Below are 27,179 nucleotides of genomic sequence, written 5' to 3'. Positions count from 1 at the left end.
AGCTCTGTAAAAAGATGCTATGAACCCATCCCGTCCAGGCGCACTTTCAGGACCAATACTAAACAAAGCTCTTTCAATTTCTTCAACTGTAACTGGTGTAACCAGATTACTTTGTTCTTGAATTGTAATCATACGAGCTATACACGAGGAAAGTAAAGGATCTACCACTGGAGAACTCATTTGGTATAGACCTTGAAAGTATGATAGAAAAACGTTGTATGATAGTTTTTGATTATACAATGGTTTTCTTTGCAGTGTGAATTGTTGATGTTGCATGATAGAAAGAAGTATTCCGTTCACCTAAGCATAACTACTGTATACATGATTGTTTCCTCCAATAAGCATCGAAATGCAAAAGCAGTGATTGGTGGTTCTGCAGCACAAGGTTGGCCTAGTGGATTGCATCAAAGAGTGTTGAGCCAACAAGACCTACACAATTTAATTGAGCCCGTGCAAGTTGGATTTATGATTCCTTAATTCTTCTAGTTAGATATCCAAAAGTAGTTTTGTCCCACAAACTTAAGGCTTTTTGCGTCGCATTGAGTTTGTCCTGCAAAACAAAAGGAGGTGATCCCAAGATTGTAGAAGCCCAAGCATTGTCCACTGCCAAATGGTAATCCAGATGCAGCAACCAATGATGTTCAAACATGTAAAGTTTTTGCTGACGAATTCTTCGATGAAAGAACTGTAATACCAAAGGAGCATGATCGGAGCCACATCTGGGTTGTACACACAGTCTTTTTAAGTAATACTCGATAATATAATATTCTCGTTAAAATAATTAAATTTTCTGGTCCTGATTTGGGTCTTTGGTGCTAAAATAATAAATTCGATAAAATCATAAAAATAATATATTTCAAAAGTTCCCTTTAAACATTAATAGGTCCCAAATAATGTATCAAATAATACTAGAAAAATAAAACATAAATTTCATACATGTTAAAATTTTTTTTTCAAAATATGATTCAGTATTGGTTTGTTATTCTTTAAAATTCAAATCAAGTTGTATTGTATCCCTAATAATTTGTAGGAAACCCAAAACCCTGCAGTCATGTTGTTGTATTGCAACAAAAGGTGTTGAAGTGTGACTGATATTTGGAATGCTTGTATCTGTATTGGGAATGATCAATAATATAATATCTTTACAAATTAGTTGATATTGTACTTACAATTTACAATTATTATTCAACCTCCAAATTAGGAATTTCTTTTCTAAATAATGATATACTTATTTAACTATAGCATAATTTTTATTATATTATTATCGATAATATAATATCTTTTTTAAATAATAAATTTTCTTGCTCCCAAGCCTATTATTTTGTAGAAGTTATATTATACATAGTGGTATCAGGGAAAGTATTCCTCTAAAGTAGATTTGAACATGCTCTGTCTAGTCTCTCCGAAATGTAATGATGACCTATTGGGTTGTTGGCCCATGTGAATGGATCTCCTACAAATCCCAAGTTTAGCATGTTGTAGGCATTAAGCATTGACAAAAGATTGTATGTTTGACTATGAGTCATAGGTCTTTCCCCTTGTTTCTCTTCCTGATCAGTGATGTCATTAAAATCCCCGACCGTTAACTATGGGGCTAACGAAACATATTGTAATTGATGAGGTAACTCCTCCCAAACTTTATCACAAGGCAACGGATTAGGGGGACCATATACACCGGTGAATATCCATGAAAAAGGAGACTATGGAAGCTGGACCGAAACATGGATATAAGACTGAGTACCAGGAGGTATGTGAAATTTGGTGTTTTCCTTCAAAAAAATGTTAAACCTCCTTTTAGTCCTGTCACTGGTATATCAAAAAAATGATCAAACTTCAAGGTGGTAGCAAGGTTTTGTATTTTGTGATTAGTGGCTAGGGTTTCTGACAGAACAACAATAAAGGGGTGAATATCCAGTAAGATGGTAGCAAGTCTTTGAATTTTCAAGGCACTCCCCACTCAATGATAATTCCAAGTAATTCAACTCATGGCGATGGAGAGTGTTGTTCCCCAGCCACCCATAAAGGTATGTAGTCTTCGTCGGCATCTTCTGACTCAGTATCTTATAGGGATAACTTCCAAGCATGAGCAGGAGGACCGTAGATGAAGATACATCAACACTGTATGTTGGTTGCGAACCCGCTAATTTACGCAACTTGTCTTGAGGAAAAAGTTATAGCAGGACAAACGAGGACGGTGGTGTGAAAGGATGTGTAGATGTATCAAAATATAGCCTCTTAAGCTGTGTAATAGTAATAGTTCTGTAGACCTAGACGATGAAGATGATCCTACAGATGGTGATAAAGGAGCATACTTTCGTTACTGTGGCATTATACTTCTAATGGCCATAATTGGTGAATTATATTTTCAAAACTTTTGATTGAGTGATAGGAGAGATAACTCCACGATTGAAAATAACAATGATTGGGAAGATAACTCATTTTAAAGAGGAGTTGGGTATCTCGTCTAAGGTTACGTTGCCGAAATGCAGAGGGAGAATAGGAATCAAGAAGTTGCAGATTGTAAATAAGGTTTTGCACTCCAAATAATATGTAGGTATGGGTCAGATAAACAGACTTTGTGGAGAAGAATAATAAATAAGAAATTTGGAGGTACACCTGAAGCTTTCTTTTGTAATCACACAAATAGATCGATGTGTCACAATCTTTGGTCCGCCATCTTGAAAGCTAAGGATTTTGTAAAGTCTGGATCTGAGTTAATGATAAGGAATGAAGAGAGTATTATTTTCTGGAACACATACGGCCAGGTGAGTTTCCTTTATGTTATGTTTTCCCTGACATTTTTAAGATCTCGAAGATAAATAAGGCAACAATAAAAGACATGGTGTCACCTGAGGGTGCATGGAACTTGAATTTCCATAGAAATCTAAATGAACATGAACTGTTAGAGGTGGTACAACTCTTACAACAAATTGGAACTTGTTTTGGTTTCAGACGATGATGGCATGAAGTAGAGATACGAAGACTCTTTTTCGACAACAAATGCTTATGAGGCTATAGAAACTGGTGGTTTTCTATACTTTCCAGACCATGATTTATGAAAATCGAAAGTTCCACTAAAGGTTTATGGACTTTATGTTATGAGGGTGCTCCTGCTCTATCCAACTTACGTAAGGAAGGTATGATTCAAGATCCTATTTTTTTACTTTGTAGGTTGAATCAAATGAACACCTTTTATTGTAATGCAAACTGCTTTTAGAGTTTGTTGATGGGGAAGAACGATTTGCTGGCTTTCTAGGAAAGTGAAGAGACGACTGTGCGGGCGCGGACTCGAATGAGAAAATTGCTTAAACCTTTTTCAAACAGACGCATTGCACGGGAGTGCTTTGAGTTCAAGAGATCAATCTGTAAGGCTCCGCCCTAAACCAAGATAATGGCCGTTTCAGAGTCAAGGATGAGGGTCGATCTATAGGAGGGAAGCTGAGAAGTGTGTGTGAGATCAATGATGATCGAGGATTGTGGATGTGTTAGGATTTCTGCAAATTGGTGAACTGTTGAGATCAGATGAGATAAGTTCTGATCGATTGAGTGATAATTTCTTATGGGTCGAAATTGTTGTTGTTCAATCGTTGATTCAGAGACTTATTTATATTGCAAGAATAGTTGACACATTTATCCCAGTAAGTGTGACGGTTGCTCGAGTGGAAGAGTGGGAAAGTGGGAAATCGTGGTTAAACCAGTTCCTTGTCATGCAGAGACTTGGTTGATTGTCCACCCACTACTCTGCTAAATTCCTCAACCGCTTACACGACTTACACACATTTATCATCGTGGGTGTACACACGTGACGTACGACGCCATACCAAAGCCCTGGTGATTATTCCCCCATGTGACGTGGTTGATGTCTCATGAATGTGGAGTCTGCATGGCAGACGTGTATTTAATTAGTCAGCTGTTGACTTGACTAGACAATGAGTCTTAGCCTTGATGAGTCAAGCATAATGAACGAATGTGGTATGATCTGAGACTCATGGATTGAAGATAAGATGTCTTCTGGGATAACAATGATGTTCAGAGGTTGAGTCTCAATATCATTTTACCAGTCGAGATAATAATGATATTTTGATAATTTGGATCGATCGTCCGACGAAGTTGCTCGATCAAGGACTTATTTTGATATGTCAAGTTTCGACAGGAAATCAAAGATGTTGGATGGTCATCTGTTCGAACCATGTTGCTCAGTCGAGAAAAAATGTTGGCAGCAAAACCAAAAATTAAACATAAATATAAATTAGAATATTGATTGTTGGATCAATAGAATCCTCGAATGTTGATAGTTGAATCAACATGAGAAATATTGCTCGGTCGAGCAATTGATAGTTGAATCAATGAGTTATGAACCCAGTTGATCGTGCATTTTGCTAGCTTAAGCAATTTATTGTTATATGAGCAAAATAGATATTGCTAGCTTAAGCAATATAAGACCGGATTATCAATTGGTTCTTGTTCACCTTGATTATTATCAAAAGACGGAACAAAACCTTTAGGGTTTATCTGTGGGAGACAGATTGATCCTTTGATAGACTTGTCTGTGGGAGACAGATTTGTTTATTGTCAAAGCCTGCGATTTTGGGTCGCAGCAACTCTTAGTTATGGGTGAAATCAACTAAGGGAATCAAGTGCGCAGTATCCTGTTGGGATCAGAGGCATAAGAGCATAATTGTACCTTGGATCAGTGGGAGATTGATTGTGGTTCAACTACAGTCCAGTCAGAAGTTAGCTTGGAGTAGGCTAGTGTCTGTAGCGGCTTAATACATTGTGTGTTCAATCTGGACTAGGTCCCGGGGTTTTTATGCATTTGCGTTTTCCTCGTTAACAAAATTTCTGGTGTCTGTGTTATTTCAATTTCCACATTATATTGTTTTATCTTTATAATTGAAATAATACAGGTTGTGCGTTAGATCATCAATTAGAGTAATCCAACCTTTGGTTGTTGATTGTCATTGATTGATCCTTGGATATTGGTCTTTGGTACCATCCAAGTTATTCCTTGTGTTTGATTAAAGACTCGCTGATTTTTATTTGCTTGAGTAAATCAAAACAAGAGAGAGATATTAACTCCTTGAGATATTTTTACCTAGATTGAGTCTGACTGTCTAGTTTATTCTCTAGAAAGTATTTTGGAGTTAGTCCATACAAATTTCTAAGCGAAATATTGGGTGGTGTTGTTAGACCCACGCTTTTTCAATTGGTATCAGAGCAGGCAAACACGTTCAAGACCTTACAAGTCTGTGTTTGTAGCGATCTGACTCAATGGACATAGGTGTTATCTCTATTAACGTACCACCAATCTTCGATGGATCTAATTACTTATGGTGGAAAATTACTATGCGAGTTATTCTTCAAGCACGTGATTTTCAATCATGGGTATATGTTGTTAATGGCTATGATGCTCCAGTTGTGGCAGTTGGAGTGATGTAAACGTTCCCAAGAATATTGGTGAATACAGTCCTGCCGAGATACTTGTTGCAAAGCAAAATTCCGACGGTTTGAATGCAATCATACATGTTATTACCCCAAAGCTTCAGCACCATGTGTCAAATTGCACTAGGTCTAAAGATGCTTGGGATATCTTAGAAACCGTATTTGAAGGTAACTCCAGTGAAAAGGAAGATAGACTTCAAAATCTTAATTCCGGTTGGAGAACCTTCGTATGGAAGATGAAGATACATTTGATGAGTTTAATCACAGAGTGTTTGAAATTGTTAATGCATCTTTTGCATTGGGTAAGACTATTCTTGAAAAGGACATTGTGATGAAAATTCTCAGATCGCTGCCATCTAGATACGAGTCTAAGAAGCATGCCATCGTTGAGGGAAATAACCTTGATAATCTTTCCATAAATACATTGGTTGGAAATCTAAAGATCTTTGATCATGAGCAAACATCCAAAATCGGAAAGGATGTTTCCTTTAAAGCACAGAAGAACACTAAATTACTTGATAAAGGTTAAAAGTATTTATGTCTCTAAGGATGATCGGTCTGAGGATGATTTTTCGGATGAAAATCTTGACAAATCAATCTCCTTGATCACAAGACAGTTTAGGGATCTTCTATTGAATAGACGTAAACGGTTTTCAAGAGACAAACCTAAGTCATCAGATAAACCTCACAATCGCGTTTTTCCTAAAAACAGGATGCTGACGAGGATATGCCACAGTGCTTTAAGTGTAAAGGATTTTGTCATTTTGCAAATGAGTGCCCAAATCGTAGAAAATACACTGGGAACAAAGGTCTTGCTGTAACACTTGATGAGATGTCTGAGATCTATGATTCTGATGAAGACAGGAAATCAAGTGTCGGTCTTCTATGTGAAAACATTGATTTTGATAATTGTATCAATACATATATCAACCTTGATGGTTTCGGTGAAGAGGAGAATCCAATCAAGCTGGAAGAATCAATTGACCCATCCTTTGGAAACTCTGGTTGTAATGTTTCAGGATCTACTATGTGTCTAGCTGCGTTCACACCACAGATGCCTGAATACTATCCAAGTTTGACGTGCTCGTTTTTTTCTCAGAAGGGTCATGAACTATCAAGATGTTACAAGTACAAACATCAATTGAGGCACGCCAACAAACTTCAATGAAGAGCAAATCGATTAGCAAGGAAGCTTTAACTTGCTCAGAAGACTGCTGAGGTATGTAGGATTTTATCTTCGTCTAAGAAGTTGGTTTCCAAAGACAAAATAATACCATTAGAGAAGAAGGTATGGTCAAATCGCTTTGACAGACAGAAGTCCGAGGATTCCTCTTTAGAGGAAAATGGTGGAAAAATTGTTGTTCACCATCACACAAATTGATTGTTTTGTTAGGTAAATCTTGTCTCATGTGCCTGATCAAAAGAGATAAGGTTGTGTACCAATCAGGCTTTAGGAAAAGTTTTTCTTCTTCTTTTCTTAGTTGTTTGTCTATCAAAATAAAAGAAAGGGTTATTATCGACAATTCTACTCTTTATAGGGTTTAGAGTTGGGCGTCCACGAACCTGTTTAAAGGTTACGAACCCTACATTCCTTTTTCCTCTCTGATATTCTTTATATCTAGGACTGCTTGATGAGATTGTGAATTCCACTCACAAAAAAAAAATCTGTTGTTTATAATTGTTCTCTAAGCATCATGTCTTTGAGTGTGCTTAAACGCTAAAGAAACTGGTAAACGGGAGGTTCTTGCTAATGGGAACACGGGACCTGTACCAAAGCCCGCTTATTTACCAATTTTTTTGAAAGACCTGTCTTCTCGACTATTACTCGAAAAGGAATTGTGTAGAAATATGTCAATATGATTGTTAAGCCATCAATCAAGGAAAAAGAGAAATCTCCAGTAACTCCTTCCTTGAAAAGAAAGAGGAGGAATACAAGAAAGCCAAGAGTTGTCCCTTCTAACTCTTAGAAGTTTTCTGATGTTCTTGATGAGTTGAAGGAAGTAAGAAAGGAGATTAGTGAAATAAAGTCTCGCGTTTTAAGATCTTTGAAAATTCAGAAGGCCCTGGTTCGACATCATCAGCCAAGACGGTTTGTTGGTATTGACTCCTTCCTCCACGAACCTTATATTCCAATGGCTGTTGACGACAAGGAGTTCGGGAATGATAAGGAATTTCTCAAAGACATTGTTGCCTAGTATGTCTTCTTTTTGGTTTAGTTGGAATAATAACTAGTGCTTTGAATAGCAAGATTGTGACTACACATAGCTATTATTTTCATCTTCTTGTTCTTTTTTAGGTTTATTGGTTTAAACTCTAAAAATATTTGGAGGATGATGTTTTGCAGTATTTAATCTTTATGATTTGTTATATTGCAATTGGTTATGGGATTAGTGTTTACGAACGGTCGACATTCACGTATTGGTAAAAGAATGAATGGACTTTTTACAAATACAAAAGTTAAGCATGTATTGTCAAATATTTGATGGAAGATAGGTTAAAATCTTTTGTTTTCAAGGATTATGTCTATTAATATCATTATGCAAATAGTGATGGGAAGATAGAATGAATCCTTGTGTATTCCGCAGTATTGATCATCCCTGATCCATATTTTATGTATTCCTGTGAGGCTCCGTAATGCATCTTATGTTGAACACTATACAACCAAGTTGATTTATTAGCTTAGTTGGTGTTCCGTGAGATATGTTATGTCGAGCATATTGAACTAAATTAATCATCTTGTTTGGTTATTTAGTTATTGCTCTGTAAGTCTTTTTATGTCGAGCAAAACAAATGACAATTAAATTGATTACTTTTGTGATTAGTTTGGTTGTGTATTCCAATTAGATTAATTATGGGTTCTCTTGTAATTAATCTAGTTGAGTTTTTTCGTGTTTCCATAAGTTATCTTATGTTGAGCATTTTCATTAAGTTGATCACTTTTTGTGTTTAATTTGGTTGCGTATTACGATTAAATTAATCATGGGTTTATTTGTGATTAATTTGATTGAGTTTTTGGATATAGAAAATCATTACCATGGTTTTTGGTGTCCAATAAAAATCCATCTTTTCTTTTGAAATTAAGATCGCCCTTGTTGTTCTTTCGGGAATGACATCAAATGGGGGAGAGTTCTTTTGAACTTGTGCTTAATGCACGCTTCTAGGTTTGTTAACCGCAATTATCTAGTTTCCCACCAACGGTACTAATAGAGCTTCTCAATCCCAAAGAAGTCTTTAAACCGAGCGGCCGTAAGAGATTTCGCCTAATTAGGTTACTCTCCTCTCCGAATAGGCGACTTCACCAGTAGCACAACTGAGATAGTTTTGTTGTCTCTGAGGATTAGTTTGCTCGAAATGCAAACTTTGATATGTATAGACCAAGGAAGTTTGGACACCAAGGAATTTTCAAATTCCGAAAATATTCTCAAGATATGCAATGTATTCCAGATTCGGTTTCCATAATTCCTGGAAATGCTTTGTTCAAATAATGACTGAAAATCTCTTAGAAAATCTCCAGCTAGCAAATGCACATTACTAATTTTCATTTTCCAAAAATAAAATTAAAAACCTTAAATAAAAGATTCTCAATTTGTTTTATTCGATCCGGGATTTTCTTCCTTTAGCTTTTAAGGAATATATTTGAACAATTAAAGATAAGCGTTACTGCACATGTTCAAAGTATGTCGACATATTTTTACGTTTTCATATTAACCAAATATATTTTCGGTATATCTAATATTTCTAGAATAATAGAAAATTCGAAAAGATATTTTAGGATAAATTTTTGTGTTAAAAACACAAAACATGCTCAGATTGGGTTGAGATTTCTTGTGGCCGATTGCACATGTTCATAGGATCGGTTCCCCCTTGTTGCACATGTCCGTAGGATCGGTTTCCATATATTTATGGTATCTAACTTGTACTCGGTTGCACATGTTCATAGGATCGGTTCCCCTTTCTACTAAAAACTTGTTGCACCTCATACAAGGATCGATTCCCCTTTGTGATAGGTTGCACCTCTTACTAGGATCGGTTCCCCTTTACCCAGAGTCGGTCATACCAATAACACTAAATCGATCATACCATCTCAGGTGATTACTTAAGATCGGTTTCACTAATAAAAGTCATACCAATACAAAAGTCAGGCCTTTGTGAATAGTTTTACCAAGAACATAAACAAGTCATGAGCGGTTATACTAATCACACATATTGGTAGTTCAAAAGATATGCAATGAATAACAATACCAATAATGCCTGGCGCTTTCTCTTTCGATTCACAAAACAAGTTCATGGATTTACTTCCTTAAAACAAATGTAAAACATTATTTCCTAGGATGAAATCACCTTATACCCATACATAATGACAATAGCATTCAAACGATTATGTCGATGTCTTATCTACAAAGTTTAATGGTTAAGCAATAAACCTCGTATTGTATTCCTTAATACTATGTCTAACTAGAGTGTAATCATTCATGCTTCGCAGTTTTGTTTTCAATATGCACGACTTGAAAATACGTTAGGGAATGAAACAGTTCAAGGCAAATATCACTAACCTCAAGTGGAAGATAATGTTGTCGTTGCAGTTCCTTACTTCTTCACTTCTTCAAGTCTTCGCAATACTTGTAATGTCTCATATCCTAATACTTTCAAGCTAACTTATACGAAGTTGACTCTAATACATAATCAAGCGACTCTTAGAATGAGTTTTGTCTCACTAAAATATGACAATCAAACTTGACATACCAACGCTTGGTGGGTTCAACCGAGCTATGCTCAAACACCGTCCAATCATTTGATTCTATGTAAAAGTGTTGATGAAATATGCGAATTTTCCAAAAGCTCAGTTTGAGAGGCTTTACGATTAACATATTCATACAGAGCTTTGAGAGGGTGTACGCTCAGTCAGAGATTGTTCGTAAATTTCACATACGTGTCTGAAGCCGTGTCAGAAATATGCAAAATTGTGATCTCTGAGAGGGTGGACGCTCACTCAGAAATTTTTGATGGTTTGCCTTTGTCAACTTTGATATGGAAATGGGGTGTCGTGGTTCACACATCCATATACTCTTTTGTTCTTGTCACTTCTTTGAGAACCATTTTTATATAAATTGCGCCCTTTTAAATAAATTAGAGAACAATTAAATATCAAACATATGTATCTCATGCGAAAAGATGTCTTTTTATTTAATTCACATACACACGCCACTTCAACTAGCCAACAGTATGCAGATACCAATAGACTTTAGAGCAGTTCCTATATTTTTATACCACTATGGATTCAACAAAAGAGAAAAATGGATGGGAAAACCAACAAATGTATTGGTCGAATTTATCGGTTGAATTCACCAAGCATTGGTATGTCAAGTTTGATTCTCTTAATTTAGTTCCAAAACTTGAGTCGCTTTATTATATCACTAGAGTCAACTCTGTTAGTTTAGACTAGGAAGTTTAGAAATGTTGAGACAAATTTGTGTTCCTCTGAAGAACCTGAAGACGTATTGACATCCACGAACGCATCATCCTTCTGTTCGAGGTTAGTAATACAATACTTGACTTGTTTTTATCTCTATCTATGTTGCTTTCGAGTCGTTATATTGAAAATATAACATGCGAAGTTATATGCATGAATCTCTAGTATTAATGACTTGATCATTACATCATGATCAATGCGTCAAGAAAGAATACACAAGTTGTGTTACAACTTTGGTATATTGAAATAAGAAGTGTAATGTTTATCTTTTAAACTTCGTATTTGGGATATAACACTATCTATGTAATTCTTTACTAGATTGTGTAATGAACTTCGAGTTAATTCCATGCCTAGAATTATGTTTAACTACATGAGTTGAAGGAAGTAGAGTTGCACAACTTGTTTAGTAGTTGAAAGGATTCAAAGGGATTTGGTGGTCTGATTTCTATAGGGGATCTCTAGCAATACCGATCCATACCTTGGCAATCACTTGTAGGACCGATCCTTAATAACAATTATATTTCCGTTTTTTCATATACACTTTCTGGTTTACATGGAATTCAGAATATGAGTTGCTATTTAGGAAAGTTCATTATGTCGACATAATGCGTAATTTAACATGTGCTAAAAGCTTATTTATTTATTGTTCAAAGATATTCTTTGTTCCTCAAGATGAGATCCCAAACCAAAATATTTGATAATCTTTTATTAGGTTTTCGAATTTATATGTCATTACTTTCCCAATAAGTAAAACATATCCCTGGAGAATATATTAGTAAAGAATTCATGTATGGTAGCTAATATTGAGTTTCCATCCATGAGAGATTTCGGTATATTAGTTCGAATTAGACAAAACCGAAAATTGGTATTTATTGTATATCTTTAGATATTTTCGGTTATGGAAATTCCTTGGTGTCCAAACTACCTTGGTCTATAAATAGTGAATTTTTTTATTCTTACAAACTTATTCCAACACATGCACTTGATTTTGTAGTCAGTATGATAGCCGACTATTAGTATTACTGGTAATACTATCCTGGAGAGGAGAATAACCTAATTAGGAGAAATCTCTTACGTCCGCTCTTTAAATATCTCAGTGGGATCAAGAAGCGTTTAATAGTACCTTTGGTTCGTATTTTTATTTTAGTTTTCAATTATTAATTTGATTGGATAAGGTAGTTGAACCTTGATAATCAATAGTTCGTTTATTTCGTGGTCCTTCTCTTATGATAGAAGGTCACTCGAACTAGATCAAGGATCGACAAAATTCATATTTGTTTTTAAATATGAAGATAGGCATGTGATCATTTATTGTTAACACTTCATTCTGTGCGTGATTGATCATAAGTGAATCAAGTTATTTGTGCAAGTACATTGAAGACTGAAGATTTGAAGACAAGAATATTTCTAATTGGTTTATGATCTTTGTGATATACTTCATGCATACTTGATTAGCTGGGATAGCTTGTTTATTTTTAAAGACATCTTATAGCTTGTGTAGATATCAACGATCTATCATTTGGTGGTTCTCTTCAGAATCCGAATCTGATAAGTGAACTAAGATTGGTTATTTCGATAATCTTGTCTTAGTTGATCTGAACGAATACAAAGGATTTTACGTTATTTAAACGGAAGAACCTTTATATAACTCAAGAATATCTCTATTTAAGTTTTTGATATTGATAGAGCGGTTACCGAACACATATTAGTCCTTTACTGTTTCGGAAACGATCCAAAGATTCGAATAGTAGAAATATTCACAGCGGCTGAAGAAACTTAAGATAATGGACTCTAACTTAAGATAGTTAACTCTATACTGAATTAACTATCTATGTAAATTGGAGTTAGTTTACTGGTATTAACTATACGAATTTGGTAGTAGTCTTTATATAACGGCTTAATTATGAGAGTATACAAAATTATACTAGGTCCCGAGGTTTTTCTGCATTTGCGGTTAACTCAAAAAAAAATCTTGTGTTGTGTTATTTAATTTACTTCTGCATTATTTAGCTTGTATTTATAATTAAAGTAAATACACTCGTATGTTAATCGTCACTTGGTCTGATACCCTTTGCTAGTTCAGTTCGAACTAACCCTGTTCCAAGTGGACACCTTGTTGAAATAATCTTTTGGTGATTGTTGATTAAAGAAGATTATACAAGGTGCGTCTTGAATAGGTTGTATATCGAAAAGATTGTGGTGTACTTAGTACCCTCATCATTTCACAAACTGATTCATACAAGTTGTGCCACAATTATATAGTCTTCTGCTTTATAGTTGCTAGTAATAGAGGTGAAACATGGACAAACTCTAAAAAATCAGGATTTAAGTGAAGCTCTATATCATGAATCCGAGAATCCTAAAACACACCTCTCACACAAGTTTAACTCCTTATGCAGATTTTTCTTTTAGCCTATACCCTATCAACATATTATAAGACTCGCATAGGTTTAGGGACCCCCGAACTTGGAAGACACTACACCCCACTAGTATATTGTGAAATTCATATAGGTTTGGGAACCCTAAAACTTGGGTAACTCCAAAATAAACTTAGAAAAACAAAAGTTAACAAGTTTCTCATAATCATCGTCCTTCCTTTGCACATTTTTAAATTAATAATGAATGTTCCGGATACGAACAGAATAGTATTCATTCTGTGAAATAAGGGTACTTTCCTCACTATGTATATAATTGTTAGAGCTTTGCTCGGTTGAACTTACAAGTGTTGCGATCTCAAGCTTGTTATTGAATTTATTTGATCAAAACTATATCTTGATTTCTAGTCTACATTTAATCAAGTCTCGGATTAGGATAGAAGTGTGTAGTTGAGTACCAGACATCACTGCGTTATACCTTTTGAAGACGAAGATCAACCAAAGCCTTTGGAGAACTTCATCAACAAAAGGTAAGTGAAGATTGAACCACCTATTATCCAAGTTTTCACCTTTTGATCCATGAGACAATTTCGCATGACTAACTAGGACATTACATGCGTAACAAAAATTTCGAGTCAAGTTTATCTAGTTAATCATTCTCGAAATATGTTGATTGAGCTTAAGAAAATTTGTTCATACTTGATGAATTTAGTTAAGAACAATTTATTTTTTATGACCTATATTATGATTCAAGATTTAATCATTTGAAAATAGCATGGAACGGTGATATGTGTCATTGATGTTATTCGAGAATGTTTCAAATTGATTACTGTAAATCTGGATACATGTCAGTATGCATACCAATTCACATACTGGCACAACTGTTATAGGTCCGGAGCCGCAGTACATGTAGCCAATACACGTACCGGCGTAGCTATAGTTTGGCAACGACTTTTGGCACGCATACCCGGCATGAACACCTTAAAAAGTCTGTTGACTCGTGAACCAGGATGGTAGGCATACCCAGTATGAAAATCGGAAAAGTCTGTTGACTCCTTAACCAGGATGGTACGCATACCCATTATGCAAACTGGAAAAGATCAGTTGACTCCTGAACCCATTTTTGTCTTAAGGGAATACAAACCCGGTACATGTACCATGACAAAAATGTTCACGAACAGGAATACATGTACACGTACTTACCTTGTCGAATATTTCCAGATGTGTCAGAGTTATATCTATGAGATAATCGGTATTTGAAAAACTCTTTATAAACACTATCCAGACATATTCGATAATATTATAATGTCATGTACTTGGTTATACATGACAAGGTTGGATCCAGGATTTGATATAAACTCCTTTGAAGAATGGAGAAATCTGATTCGGAGAACCATCCTAAAAGGGAGAAGAGATCTAAACTAAATTCTATTTCAGTAATTCATCAAATTCCATCCCAATCTTCATTACAGACTCTACCTTAAAAACATATGCATTTCTTCCCTTACCATCCAAAGGTCACTAACTCACCAGGTGATTATATCTCAACCGACCAATACAGCTCACTACTAATTACCACTCCTAACTATACTAAATACTACAACTACTACTAAAGATAGACACATATAGGTTATGGGCACTCCCTTACCATACGGGGTATATGACATTCTACTCCCCTTGAAAACATCCTTATCCTCAAGGATGAGAACTGAGTTAGCATGCCCTCTTCTCATCAATGCATTGTTGAGGATATAGATGGTAGTTTCCGTACACTCCAACACACATGAGAAAACCAATACCTTCAACGCCACTAAAAACCCATGTGAGGGCCACAAAGTTCCTATACCAAGCTCATAGGTAGCCTGCATGTGAGTTGCACAGTCATAATTATTCTCTCAAATTGATCCACTGGAGTTAATTTTTTTAGTGTTCGTTTCCCCAAAGTGAACCACCCTCTCCTATTCATAGCTTCCTGTAGAGTAGGCATCAATAGAAGTACCACTTGCATAAACAGTTTTAACTTTAGATGAATTGGTATGATGCAGATGCTCCACTGTCTCCTTAGCTATCATAGATGGACAAAGAATAAAACACATGGCTAATGTTGAGCTGCTCCAGCACCACGGTATAAACTAAATTTGAGATTGCAGCCTCTCCCCTTGTCCTGTGTAACACAACTGTCATCTTTATTTTAACCAAAAAGACCTTGACGTGTACAGTGCTTACCACCCCATCAGCGAGTTGCCTGAGCTTAAATGACTCCCTTTCTGCATCCACCCACTGATCTACAACCTGAATATAAAGGCTAACTGGGAAGTAATTTGTTCTCACTCCTGTCACAAAGAATTTTACCCTGTTATAATAACCTGTCATTGGCCTCTTCTTTAGAATACGTGCTACACAATCTTGACTATTTGGTACTCTTGTATAGTAAATCTGCATAAGAGGTGTATCGTCATTTCTAGTTATAGCATGAGAATTTTTCTCTCTTTCTCCTTCTGTGCAAGCAACTACATAATCCAGTGGGAGTGTAATTTCGATCTCAACCCTTTCCTTTCTAACTGATACAATTGAATTTGTAGATTCCTTTAGTACTTCTCCTCGCAGCACTACTTCCTTTCCCTGAACAGTTCCTACTACCCATTATCAAGTTGCTTGAACTCTTTCACTGTCGCTATCCCCCACACAGTTACAGTCAGAATACAAACATTAACCCTTCCATGAGATATAACAATACCCCATAAACCCTTTGAAGACAATTCCCATCTCAAGAAGACCATCAGCATCAACACCCTTGGAATCCCAATGAGCATGACTGGAATTTTCATCAGCCGTATAAAATTTTCTGACGAGCCATGACACTCTCCTGGCAGGTACAGAGGAGCCTGCAACCCAAAATTGTGGTGCTTGTAAATTATCACTACACTATTAAGCATTTTACCTCTATCAAACAGCAAACGACTACAACTTGTACAGACCGATGTTTCAGGTAACTCAATGAAAAGCCATATATCACAACTAGTATTTCCCATACTCCGTAAACTTGACACAAACAGATAGCTCCTACTAAGATTTGCTGCAAATTGATTACGAACTTCAGCTCCGCATAACCAGATGCTCTTAGAATTCCAGTTTATGTCAAGGTACGCCACTGAGATAAAACTCTTATCCGTCCATCTAACATTTCTCACAGTCCACCACCCAGTGGGAACCAATTTGTAATTCCACTTCAAGAACTCAACCACAATAGCACGTCTAGAATATGAATTAGGTTGAGTAAGAATTGAGTGTCTATCAGCCATATGATAACTGAAATGGTCCAATTCACATTTTTAATACTCCTTGGTCCTGTATAGTACAATTTATATTTCCATCTCAAAAAGTCCACTAACTGCGACACACTTGGAACATGTGTAACCTGTAAAGATACAATTGCAGTGACTGACAGAAGAAGCACCCAGGGATGTTCTAACTTCTCAAAAAGAATAACCATTAATGATTCAATGCATGAAACTTTCATATCGACAGATAAGACATGCTTCAGCTGCAAGAGCAAAATTTCCTCTTCCCACATATTACCTCTGTCACCAGTCTTAATAAACACCACCATAATTGAATTTTTAAACAACATGCTTCAGCTGCAAGAGCAAAATTTCCTCTTCCCACATATTACCTCTGTCACCAGTCTTAATAAACACCACCATAATTGAATTTTTAAACAACCATTTCAATTGATTTCCGTGTCTTGGAATCACCTTGTAAACACGATGTCTATGGCACATATCCATGAAAATCAATTCAATAAGAATAATCACACCAGAAGTATTTGTATCAAAATAGATTTCAGCATCACTAACACAAGAAAATAACACCTTAACAAGTTGAAATTGTTTTCCACGATCAAATACTTTATCAGCAGACTTGAAACATTGGTAAGAATATTTCGCAATGAGCAGTATGTGGTTGAAAAAAAAATTGTGCTCAAAACATACAGTAACCATTAGAAGTATTTTACCAAAAATTTTACTATTATCTCGAATTTCAGTATCATTAACACATACATGAACCTTTGAATGTAAAGATGAGAATTCAGGATGGTACCCCAAGTTAGCTATGAGCAGAAACATCAATTTCTTATAAGAAATTCCGGATATAACATCACACTTACCTCGGTCGAATAACTCCTTCAAGTATTCATGATTTTTGAATTTCGTCTCAAACTTGTTGAAGTGAAAATTTAGGGCAGAACAATTTAATTCACCAATCTTTATTTGATTTATCCTGGTGAAATCCTTAACATCTGTCTTTGCAGTTTCACTAAATGAGAAATTCACACAATCGAAGAAAACATCCTTTTCTTTAACAGCGCCAGCGGAAGTTGAGTTAACTTTCGGAGATTCAACCTTATCGATGACTTGAGAAGAATCGAGCTGAACATAAGTAGGAATTGATTTTTCCTTCTCCGATGTAGCAACACAGAAGTCTTCAGAATCAGAAAGTTGAGCAACAGAAGTAGAAATTCGGTGATTTAGTAGGACCGTCTTCATCCGATGACTTTGTACTGTACTAGTACGATTAATAATTCAGAGAACCGGAAATTGATCGAACTGAGTAACTCTGCCGTGGCAGCCTCTATTTACTTCAATAAATTCATCACTGCTCACAGGAAGTTCATGACAGCTTAATAAATCAAACCGAAAAGAATTGGAATCCTAAGCTAGAACAAATGAGGACTTAACACCTGTCCACTTAACAACTACCAATCAGGGCTTAGGATAAAGGCAGACACGGAAATATTGGGGCACCCACAGTACAGGCATCCAACAATACTAGGCACATGACAAACACTCCCCCCATGAGAAAAACCTTGTCCTCAAGGTTTGAACTGTGGAAAATGATGAGCTATGTGTTTAGAGTCTTCCCAAGTAGCATCCGCCTCAGTAGCATTTGTCCATTTGATCAGCAATTGTGGAACAGAAACCCCTCCTCTGATGACAGTCCTTTTGTCTAAAACAGCTGCAGGTATTACCAAAATTTGGCCATCTATGTCAAGAGTAGGCAGTGTAGGGAGATGAGTTGCGGAGTTACCCAGTTGCTTCTTAAGTTGGTATACATGAAAGACATGATGGATTCTTGCGTCAGGTGGAAGAGCTAGCCTGTAAGCTACAATGCCAATTTTCTGTAGGATGGTGAAGGGGCCATAAAACCTCGCCGCTAGCTTCAAGTTCCTTCTGAGGGCAACAGAAGCTTGCCTATATGGTTGCAGCTTGAGGTAAACCTTGTCGCCTACCTGAAACACTATTTCAGTCCTCTTCAAGTCCGCAAAAAACTTCATTCTATCTTGAGCAGTGTGGAGGTTTTCCTTGAGAAGTGAAAGAATATCAGCGCGTTGCTTCATATAATCTGCTACATCAGTGATTGTAGAAGTGGCAGAAGAAGGAAAAGCCAAGTGTGGAGCTACATAACCATACAGAGCCTGGAAGGGACTCATTTTCAAGCTTGTGTGGAAGGTGGAGTTGTACCACCATTCTGCCAAGGGAAGCCAGCTGTGCCATTTTGGGTTGGTGACTGCACATGCACCGTAAGTATGTTTCCAGACAATAGTTGACCCGCTCAGTCTGCCCATCAGTTTGGGGGTGATAAGCCGTACTCAAATTTAGCTGAGTCCCTAGAGCTTTGAAGAGGTCCTGCCAAAAGTGACTTGTGAAGATCTTGTCTCTATCGGATGTAATGGAAGCCGGTAATCCATGGAGCTTGAACACAGTGGAGATGAACTCTCTAGCTACAGAAGAAGCTGTGTAGGGGTGATGCAGACCAATGAAATGGCTGTACTTGGTCAATCTGTCAACAACCACTAATATGACAGACTTCCATTCACTCATTGGTAGACCCTCAATGAAATCCATTGCAATATGCTGCCAGGCATGATCTGGAATGGGTAAGGGCTGGAGTAGTCCAGCATTGAAATTGTGATCCACCTTGTGTCTTTGACATATATCACAGGAGGAAACAAAGGACAAAATCTCCCTTTTCATAGAAGGCCAGAAGAAATGGGCTTTAGCTTTATGGTAAGTTGCTTGCATACCTGAGTGACCTCCTACAGCTGAGGCATGCAGAGACTCCAAAATGTGAAACCGTGTGTTTGCTGAGCTGCCCACATATAATCTTGCTTTGTATCTCAAGATGCCATCCTTGTACGAGTAGTTAGGATGTGCCTCCGGGGTGAGAAGCAGCTGAGTAATAATATTTTGTACCTTGGGGTCAGAGACATAGCTTGCAAGAATGTCCTGAGTCCAAGTTGGAGTGGATGCTGTAAGGGATTGGCATTGTAAAGTGTCGTGCTGTCTCCTTGAAATTGCATCAGCCACTCTGTTTTCCGAACCCTTTTTGTAGTGGATGACATAGTCAAAGCCTAGTAACTTGATGAGACATTTTTGTTGCAGCATGGTGAAAATTTTCTGCTCCAAAAGATATTGTATACTCTGGTGATCAGTTTTTATGATAAATTGAGAGACCTGAAGATATTGTTTCCATCTTGTAACAGCCTGCACAATTGCCAAGAGCTCTTTTTCATAAGTAGATAAGGCTGCAGCTCTTTGGACCAAGGGGTTTGCTGTAAAAGGCAATAGCTCTTTGATCTTGCATGAGTACAGCTCCAATCCCTGAGTCACATGCATCAGTTTCCAAGGTAAACTGTTTGTTGAAATCAGGTAGTGCAAGTACAGGTGTAGTGGTCATAGCCAATTTGAGAGCATTAAAAGCAGTCGTGGTAGCAGGAGACCAATGAAAGGAGTTCTTCCTCAGTAAATCAGTTAAGGGTCTGCTGATGATACCATAATTCTTCACAAACTTCCTATAGTATCCAGTAAGACCCAAAAACCCTCCCATCCCTGTAATGTTGGTGTGCACAGGCCAATCCACCATGGCTGAGATTTTGGCTGGGTCAGCCATAACTCCATTGCCTGTAATGATGTGGCCTAAGTATTCAATCTCAGGCTGCCCAAATGAGCATTTAGAAAAGTTGGCAGTTAACTGGTTTGCCCTGAGAATGTCCAATGTGGTTTGGAGGTGAATTAAGTGAGAATCCATGGTTGGACTGTAAACCAATATATCATCAAAAAACACCAGTATAAATGATCTGAGGTGATCTTGAAAAATGTGATTCATAAGAGCTTGAAATGTAGCAGGAGCATTAGTGAGGCCAAATGGCATAACCTTGAATTCAAAATGCCCATGGTGAGTCCTGAAGGCAGTCTTGTGTATATCAGAAGGGGAGACTCTAATTTGATGATAACCTGACTTAAGATCAAGCTTGGTAAAAAATTTGGAACCATGCAGTTCATCTAGGAGCTCATTAATGACTGGAATGGGAAATTTATCCTTGATGGTGAGACTGTTGAGTTTCCTATAGTCTACACAGAACCTCCAAGAGTTGTCTTTCTTCTTGACAAGGAGAATAGGAGATGCAAAAGGGCTGTTACTTGGTTGAATTATACCAGTCTGCAACATTTCCTTGACTAAGCTTTCTACCACTGCCTTCTGCAAATAGGGGGATCTGTAAGGCCTGAGGTTAACTGGTTCTGAGTTTGGTTTCAATGGTATTTTATGGTCTAGGGCCCTTGTAGGAGGAAGTTTTGTTGGCACATCAAAGACATCCTTGTATTGAGTTAACAAGGAAGAAATTTGGGGTGGTGGTGAATGAGGAGGTTGGGAAGAGATGGAGAATAATTGGCCTACCAACCCATGTGAGTGTTTTTGAAGGAATTTCCTAACTGCTGAACCACTCATCATGCTCAGAGAAGATTTTTGTGGAGCTCCAGTAAGAGTGATCTTCCTACCCTTATATGTGAATGTAATACAGAGCTTGGAAAGATTGAATAAGACATCACCCAAATTTCTGAGCCAGTCAGCCCCCAAAACAATGTCACAACCCCCCAATGGAATTAGTCGTAAGTCCCCACAAAATTTATGTCCCTGCATTGACCAATTAAGTTGAGAACATATACCTGAGCTTATTGTTTTCTCTCCATTGGCCACAGTCACTAGTAAGCTAGCAGTGTGGGTCACTGGACATTGGAGTTCCTTTGCCAGAGCACTGTCAATGAAACTGTTAGTGTTACCTGTATCAATGAGGATAGAGATGGGCTTCTTGTGCAGTATACCAGGAATTCTAATGGTATCAGCCGATACAGTCCCTGTCAGGGCATGCAAGGAGATCTCCATATCACTTTATACAGCATGTACTTCCTCTGTGTCCATAATTAACCCATCCTCTTGCTCTGAACTGCCTGAAGGTTCTTCACCAATCAGAACACAAAGATATTGTTTCTTGCAAATGTGACCTCGTCTATAATAATCATCACAATTGAAACATAAGCCTTGGGCCTTCCTGGCTTGCACTTGTTCAGGTGTAAGTTTTTTAAGTGGAATGATGGTATTAGACTTTGGAACTGGTGGAGTAGGAGCTGGGTGAGGAGGTGGCGTTGAGGTGAAGGAGGCTGAAGTGAAGGGCCTGCTAGAATTAATGGGTGTATGAATTTGTTTTTGTGGGTACTTGGTCACCCTATGTTGTAAGCTCAGTGTTTGTTCTTGCATTCTAGCAAGGGAAAAAGCATTTAACAATGTCTGTGGGTTAAACATTAGTACTGAACCCCTTAGTTCTTCCTTCAGGCCACCAATGAAACTAGCTATAAAGTAAGTTTCAGGGAAGTGTGGGTGAACACTCAATAACAATGCCTTCAAATATTCAAATTCTTCAAAATAAGCCTCAACTGTAGTCAACTGAACCAACTTATTGAATAAACCCACAATATTATCATGAGCTGGGTTCTCAAAACGAGCACAAATATTTTCACAAAAGAAAGTCCAAGAAATATGGGGTTGGGTAATACAGAGATTGGCATACCACTTAGTTGCTTTGCCATCCAGATGAATAACATCCATTCGTGTTCGATTGACGTCTGGAACGCCTTGCATCTGAAAATAATACTCACATTTCTGTATCCAACTTTTTGGGTTCTCTCCGTCGAATCTAGGGAAATCGAGCTTAGGAATACGATTAATTGAGTGAGGGTTACGAATGTTGGTGTGAGCAAACAAATCGTTACCTTCAGTATGAGCATAACCACCTGTAGAACCTTCTGCTTCCCCCGGATCTGGATTATGAGAAAAAAAAATTTTCAGCTGAGATCTCAAAGTCTTCTCGAATTCAGATCGAAGAGACTGTATACTCTTTTCAACCTCCATCTTCACTGTTTGTACATCCTCCTTAGTCGATGTTGTATTGAGCTGTAAGGCTAGCTGATTAACCTTTTGATGTAAGGAATCAATTTCTCCCTGTTGTCTATTGTTAGTATCCTGTAATTCTCTGCACGTCGGAGCAACCATTGTAATTGATAGGAAGGAACGGCTCTAGATACCAATTGTACTGTACTAGTACGATTAATAATTCAGAGAACCGGAAATTGATCGAACTGAGTAACTCTGCCGTAGCAGCCTCTATTTACATCAATAAATTCATCACTGCTCACAGGAAGTTCATTACAGCTTAATAAAGCAAACCGAAAAGAATTGGAATCCTAAGCTAGAAAAAATGAGGACTCAACACCTGTCCACTTAACAACTACCAATCAGGGCTTAGGATAAAGGCAGACACGGAAATATTAGGGCACCCACAGTACAAGCATCCAACAATACTAGGCACATGACAGACTTCAAAGTAATCTTTGAAGCTCCTACTTTATTTTCATGACTGCAGTTTTTCTTACCAAAATATTTCTCCATTGTCGCATAAAAAACTTCTTTGGTAAGCATCGTTGATGCTAAATCATCCATTTGATTCTTTATTTCTACCAATTTCGTATTCACTTTCTCGAACTCTGCCATCAACTCCCCCATGGTTCGAAACGGCCTCTGATACCAATTGTCATGTACTTGGTTATACATGACAAGGTTGGATCCAGGATTTGATATAAACCCCTTTGAAGAATAGAGAAATCTGATTCGGAGAACCAGCCTAAGAGGGAGAAGAGATCTAAACTAAATTCTATTTCATTAATTCATCAAATTCCATCCCAATCTTCATTACAGACTCTACCTTAAACACATATGCATTTCTTCCCTTACCATCCAAGGGTCACTAACTCACCAGGTGGTCACATCTCAACCGACCAATACAGCTCACTACTAATTACCACTCCTAACTATACTAAATACTACCATTACTACTAAAGATAGACACATATAGGTTATGGGAACTCCCTTACCATACAGGGTATATGACATATAACTTATGTTTGTGACTCAAGATTAAAGTCTTAAAGTGTTATATGAAAATGGTTAAGTTTACAGTTCGTCTGGCTAGTTTGGCTAACCATTCATGAACAATTCATTGTACAAAGTTCGGTTATGGTTCATCCTAAACAGAGTGTATATTTTGTTATGTTAATATCAAGTCAATTTTTTCATCTAACGGTGATTATTAATTGCTTGATTCCAAAGCTACCTTAGCTTAAATCTAAAGCAAACTTGATTTTGAAAGTCTATAGAAGAACCTCAAGTAACTGGGATCTTTGAATCCCTGAAACTATTCTTGTGTGTCCTAGTAGTAAACTAGGGTCCTCCTATCCTTTAAACCTTTTTAGGTTTAGCAACTAAAAGACTTCACTGAGGGATTCGTGAAGCCATGTCCAACTATGTTTATCTTGATAGTTTGTGTGTCCTGATCTTGCTACTGATTGTTGAGCCTTTAGATCCAACATGCGAGATAGATATAAATCACAAAGTTCTTCGTCTCACACTTTGTGATTCCATAGGTATATTATTCTATAATGACTCTTTGTTGAAATCGAAGTAGGAATTACTTCTGAGGTGAATAATGATCTAGGCTGCTCTTAGGGAGTCGTAAGTACTGGATTTTGAAGTTTGCTAGACTTTGTCTATTGCAATCGATTTCCTATCTCACCTTGATCTTTGATTGAACGGAAATCACATATAGGCTTATCTGTGGGAGGCAGATTGGTTTAAAGTATTCAATTGAGTTTAAGAAACTCTTAGGCTGTAAAGGGCGCCAGCTAAGGGAATCAATTGTGCATAGTCTTGCAAGATTTAAGAGGCGTAAGGAACGCGAATGTAGCTATTGATGTGACGGAGATTAGGTATCAACTACATTTCGGTCCGAAGTTTTGATAGTAGACTAGAGTTTATAGCGGCTTAATACAGTCAGGTGTTCAAATCTGGATAAGGTCCCGGGGTTTTTTTTTTGCATTTGCGGTTTCCTCGTTAACAAAATTCTGGTGTCTGTGTTATTTATTTTTCCGCATTATATTTTTTATCTTTATAACTGAAAAATCACAGGTTGTACGTAAATCAATCAAAGTAGATACATCCATCATATGTATTGGATACGACTTGATTGATCTTGGATATAGATCTTTGGAATCGTCCAAGAACTCTCACGGTATAATCAGGTTCACAGATTTGTTTCTGAATAAATATTGATTGTGAGAGTAAGATATATAAACTCTTCATATAATTCCTGATTGAGATTCATTAAGTTGTAACTCTCGTAATTATATTTGAGTTTAGTCCATACAGGTTGCCTACGAAAAAGTTGGTGGCATATTTTGGTACCCTCGAATTTTCAATAATAGTCAAGGACGGACCCCAAAATCTACTTAAGGTAGGGCTGAAATATCACAGTTCCAAGCGAACGAAACCAACAACAATTTTTTTGAAAGGGTTGCATGATTAGTGGTTAAAAGAGATCTACCCATAAAATACTAAATAGTTATAGACAAATAAAAGATTAAACTGCTCAAAATTAAAAACAAGATGTGATCGGAGAAATAAAATCATGATATATGGAAGAAAAATAGAAAATAAATGGTTGATATGAAGAAATTTTCATGTTTTAAACAAAATCATGGGCTAAAAATAATCTAGGTGAATTCATTGACTAATCATAAATATATGGGGGGGATGAATAATAATTTAAACAAATTTTCCCACCCCAAAATTGTTGAGCCAAAAATTAGGGCGGGCTATATCCTAGGTTAGCCCCTTGCTAGGCCCGTCCATGATAATACTCATTCCAAATAACAAAAAAAAATAGTAAGTTCAAATATATAGTACCAAATGACCATAACAAAAGTGATTCTGGACAAGCCAGTATTATAAAAAAAACGGAAAGGTAAATAAGTATTAAGATATGCGCGATATTTCTTTTACTGGATGGATGAGGATGTGATGTTGTTGCATATTGGAGAGGTTATATATGGGTACTTTCCTCGTTGTGGATATAATAGTCATCCTGAATAACAAAAACTGTGTGTAAGTTCAAACATATGATAGACCATAACAAAAGTGATTGCAGACAATCCAATCTTATAAAAAAACATGAAAAGGTAAATAAATATCTAGATATAGGCGAGATTTTTTTACTGTCTGGACGAGGATGTGATGTTGTTGCATTTTAGAGAGGTTAAATATGTGAGGAAGAAGGTGAGGTTTACATACAAAAACCACGAATGAGACAATCGATCTCCTCTGCAAGGTCAGCATGCCTGCTAGTGTCGATACTAATATAAATGAAGTGTTAGCCACGTGTATATATATAAAGAACATGATGATTATCCAACTTTCCATCGTTGGAGGCATATGATAATAGAGGATAGACAGAGAAACATCATATTCTCCTTCTCTGGAGGGTTTTCAACCTGTAAGTATGGTTATAAAATTGAAGTTTGAAGTCTAAACAAAGTATTTATTTGTAATCTCTTGCATCAGATCTTCGGATAAAACGCTTAGGGTGAGTTTATACATGTATTTTTATATATATTTCCCTTTATTCTCTTTTGTTACTTTCCTTTTTCGTAGAGATAATGTTTTTACGTTCTAATCCTTGTTGTTTTTTCCTTTTTGAAAAAATAATATTAAATATGTGTTGTCAATTAAAAAGAAGAAATTCTTAAGGCGATTATAACTATAATTTCACATGGTATTGTTTCGGAGTGCACCAGAACTGAAATCAAGAGGAACGGTTTCTAGGATTCTAAAACCATTAAATCTGAGTTTGGAAATTAGTTTGGTTCAGAAGCAAACTAATATCTAATGGTTCGGCTTACAACTTTAAACACTAAATTAAAAATCAACTAAAGCTAATAATATCCAAATTTTAAAAACCTCCCAAAAAAAAATCCCAATTTATAAAACCCTAATTTTCAATTTTGTGAAATTCAAACAATGTTGAAGTATAAGAAAAGCATATAACATGAATGCATACCTAATTATCCGCAATCAACTAATCGTTGATTTTCATCAAAATTTTCCATATAAAATTTTTTTCATATCCTTGAGTTGATTTGTTTTCCAATGAGCCTTAGAAATTGATAAAAGGAAAATAAAGTTGTGTTGTCGTATTGGACAGGTGGTGGAAGTGCCGCTAAAGTTAATGTTTCGAGAAGACGGAAGGAGAGGAAAAGAACAGAAGTCTAAAAATATTTTATGGTTAATGAAACCATGCATTTAAGAATGAATTTTGAACTAATTAATATAAGAGTTTAGATTAATCAATTTAAACCAATGGTTATCTGTATGGTTATAGCGTCTATCAGAACCAGGCCAGTCCAACGGTCTACAGAAAACTAAAACTACGAAAATACTTGCATAAATGGTTCTTTTTGATTCAGAGATATTCAGTTTGGTTTCATGGTTTACGATAATTTATGTAATTTAAATTACGGACCATAAGAGTGAGATGATGATGTGAAATAAACTATTAGAGGTTTTCATATTTTAATGTCACATATCAATTTCTGGATTGATAGTTCATGATCCTTGATGGTAGAATTCACTAATATGCTACTTTATCTATAAGTTTTAAAAGACTTGTG

At 36.6% G+C, this 27,179-nt stretch overlaps 1 protein-coding gene across 1 annotated transcript; it reads right to left on the bottom strand.

Moving 5' to 3' along the window:
* Window positions 1–14,701: 14,701 nt before the first annotated feature.
* Window positions 14,702–17,957, bottom strand: LOC113283568. Its single transcript, XM_026532883.1, has 2 exons — window positions 16,989–17,957; window positions 14,702–16,894 (listed from the first exon to the last, which is right to left on the bottom strand). Exons 1-2 carry the CDS (start codon window positions 17,832–17,834, stop codon window positions 16,517–16,519), a joined length of 1,224 nt encoding a protein of 407 aa, XP_026388668.1. The 5' UTR covers window positions 17,835–17,957; the 3' UTR covers window positions 14,702–16,516.
* Window positions 17,958–27,179: the final 9,222 nt, after the last annotated feature.

This window comes from Papaver somniferum, chromosome 5, assembly GCF_003573695.1.
Source record: "Papaver somniferum cultivar HN1 chromosome 5, ASM357369v1, whole genome shotgun sequence".
NCBI classification, from domain to species: Eukaryota; Viridiplantae; Streptophyta; class Magnoliopsida; order Ranunculales; family Papaveraceae; genus Papaver; species Papaver somniferum.
The sequence above is the reverse complement of the archived record's forward strand: the minus strand, read 5'-3'. Positions and strand labels throughout refer to the sequence as shown.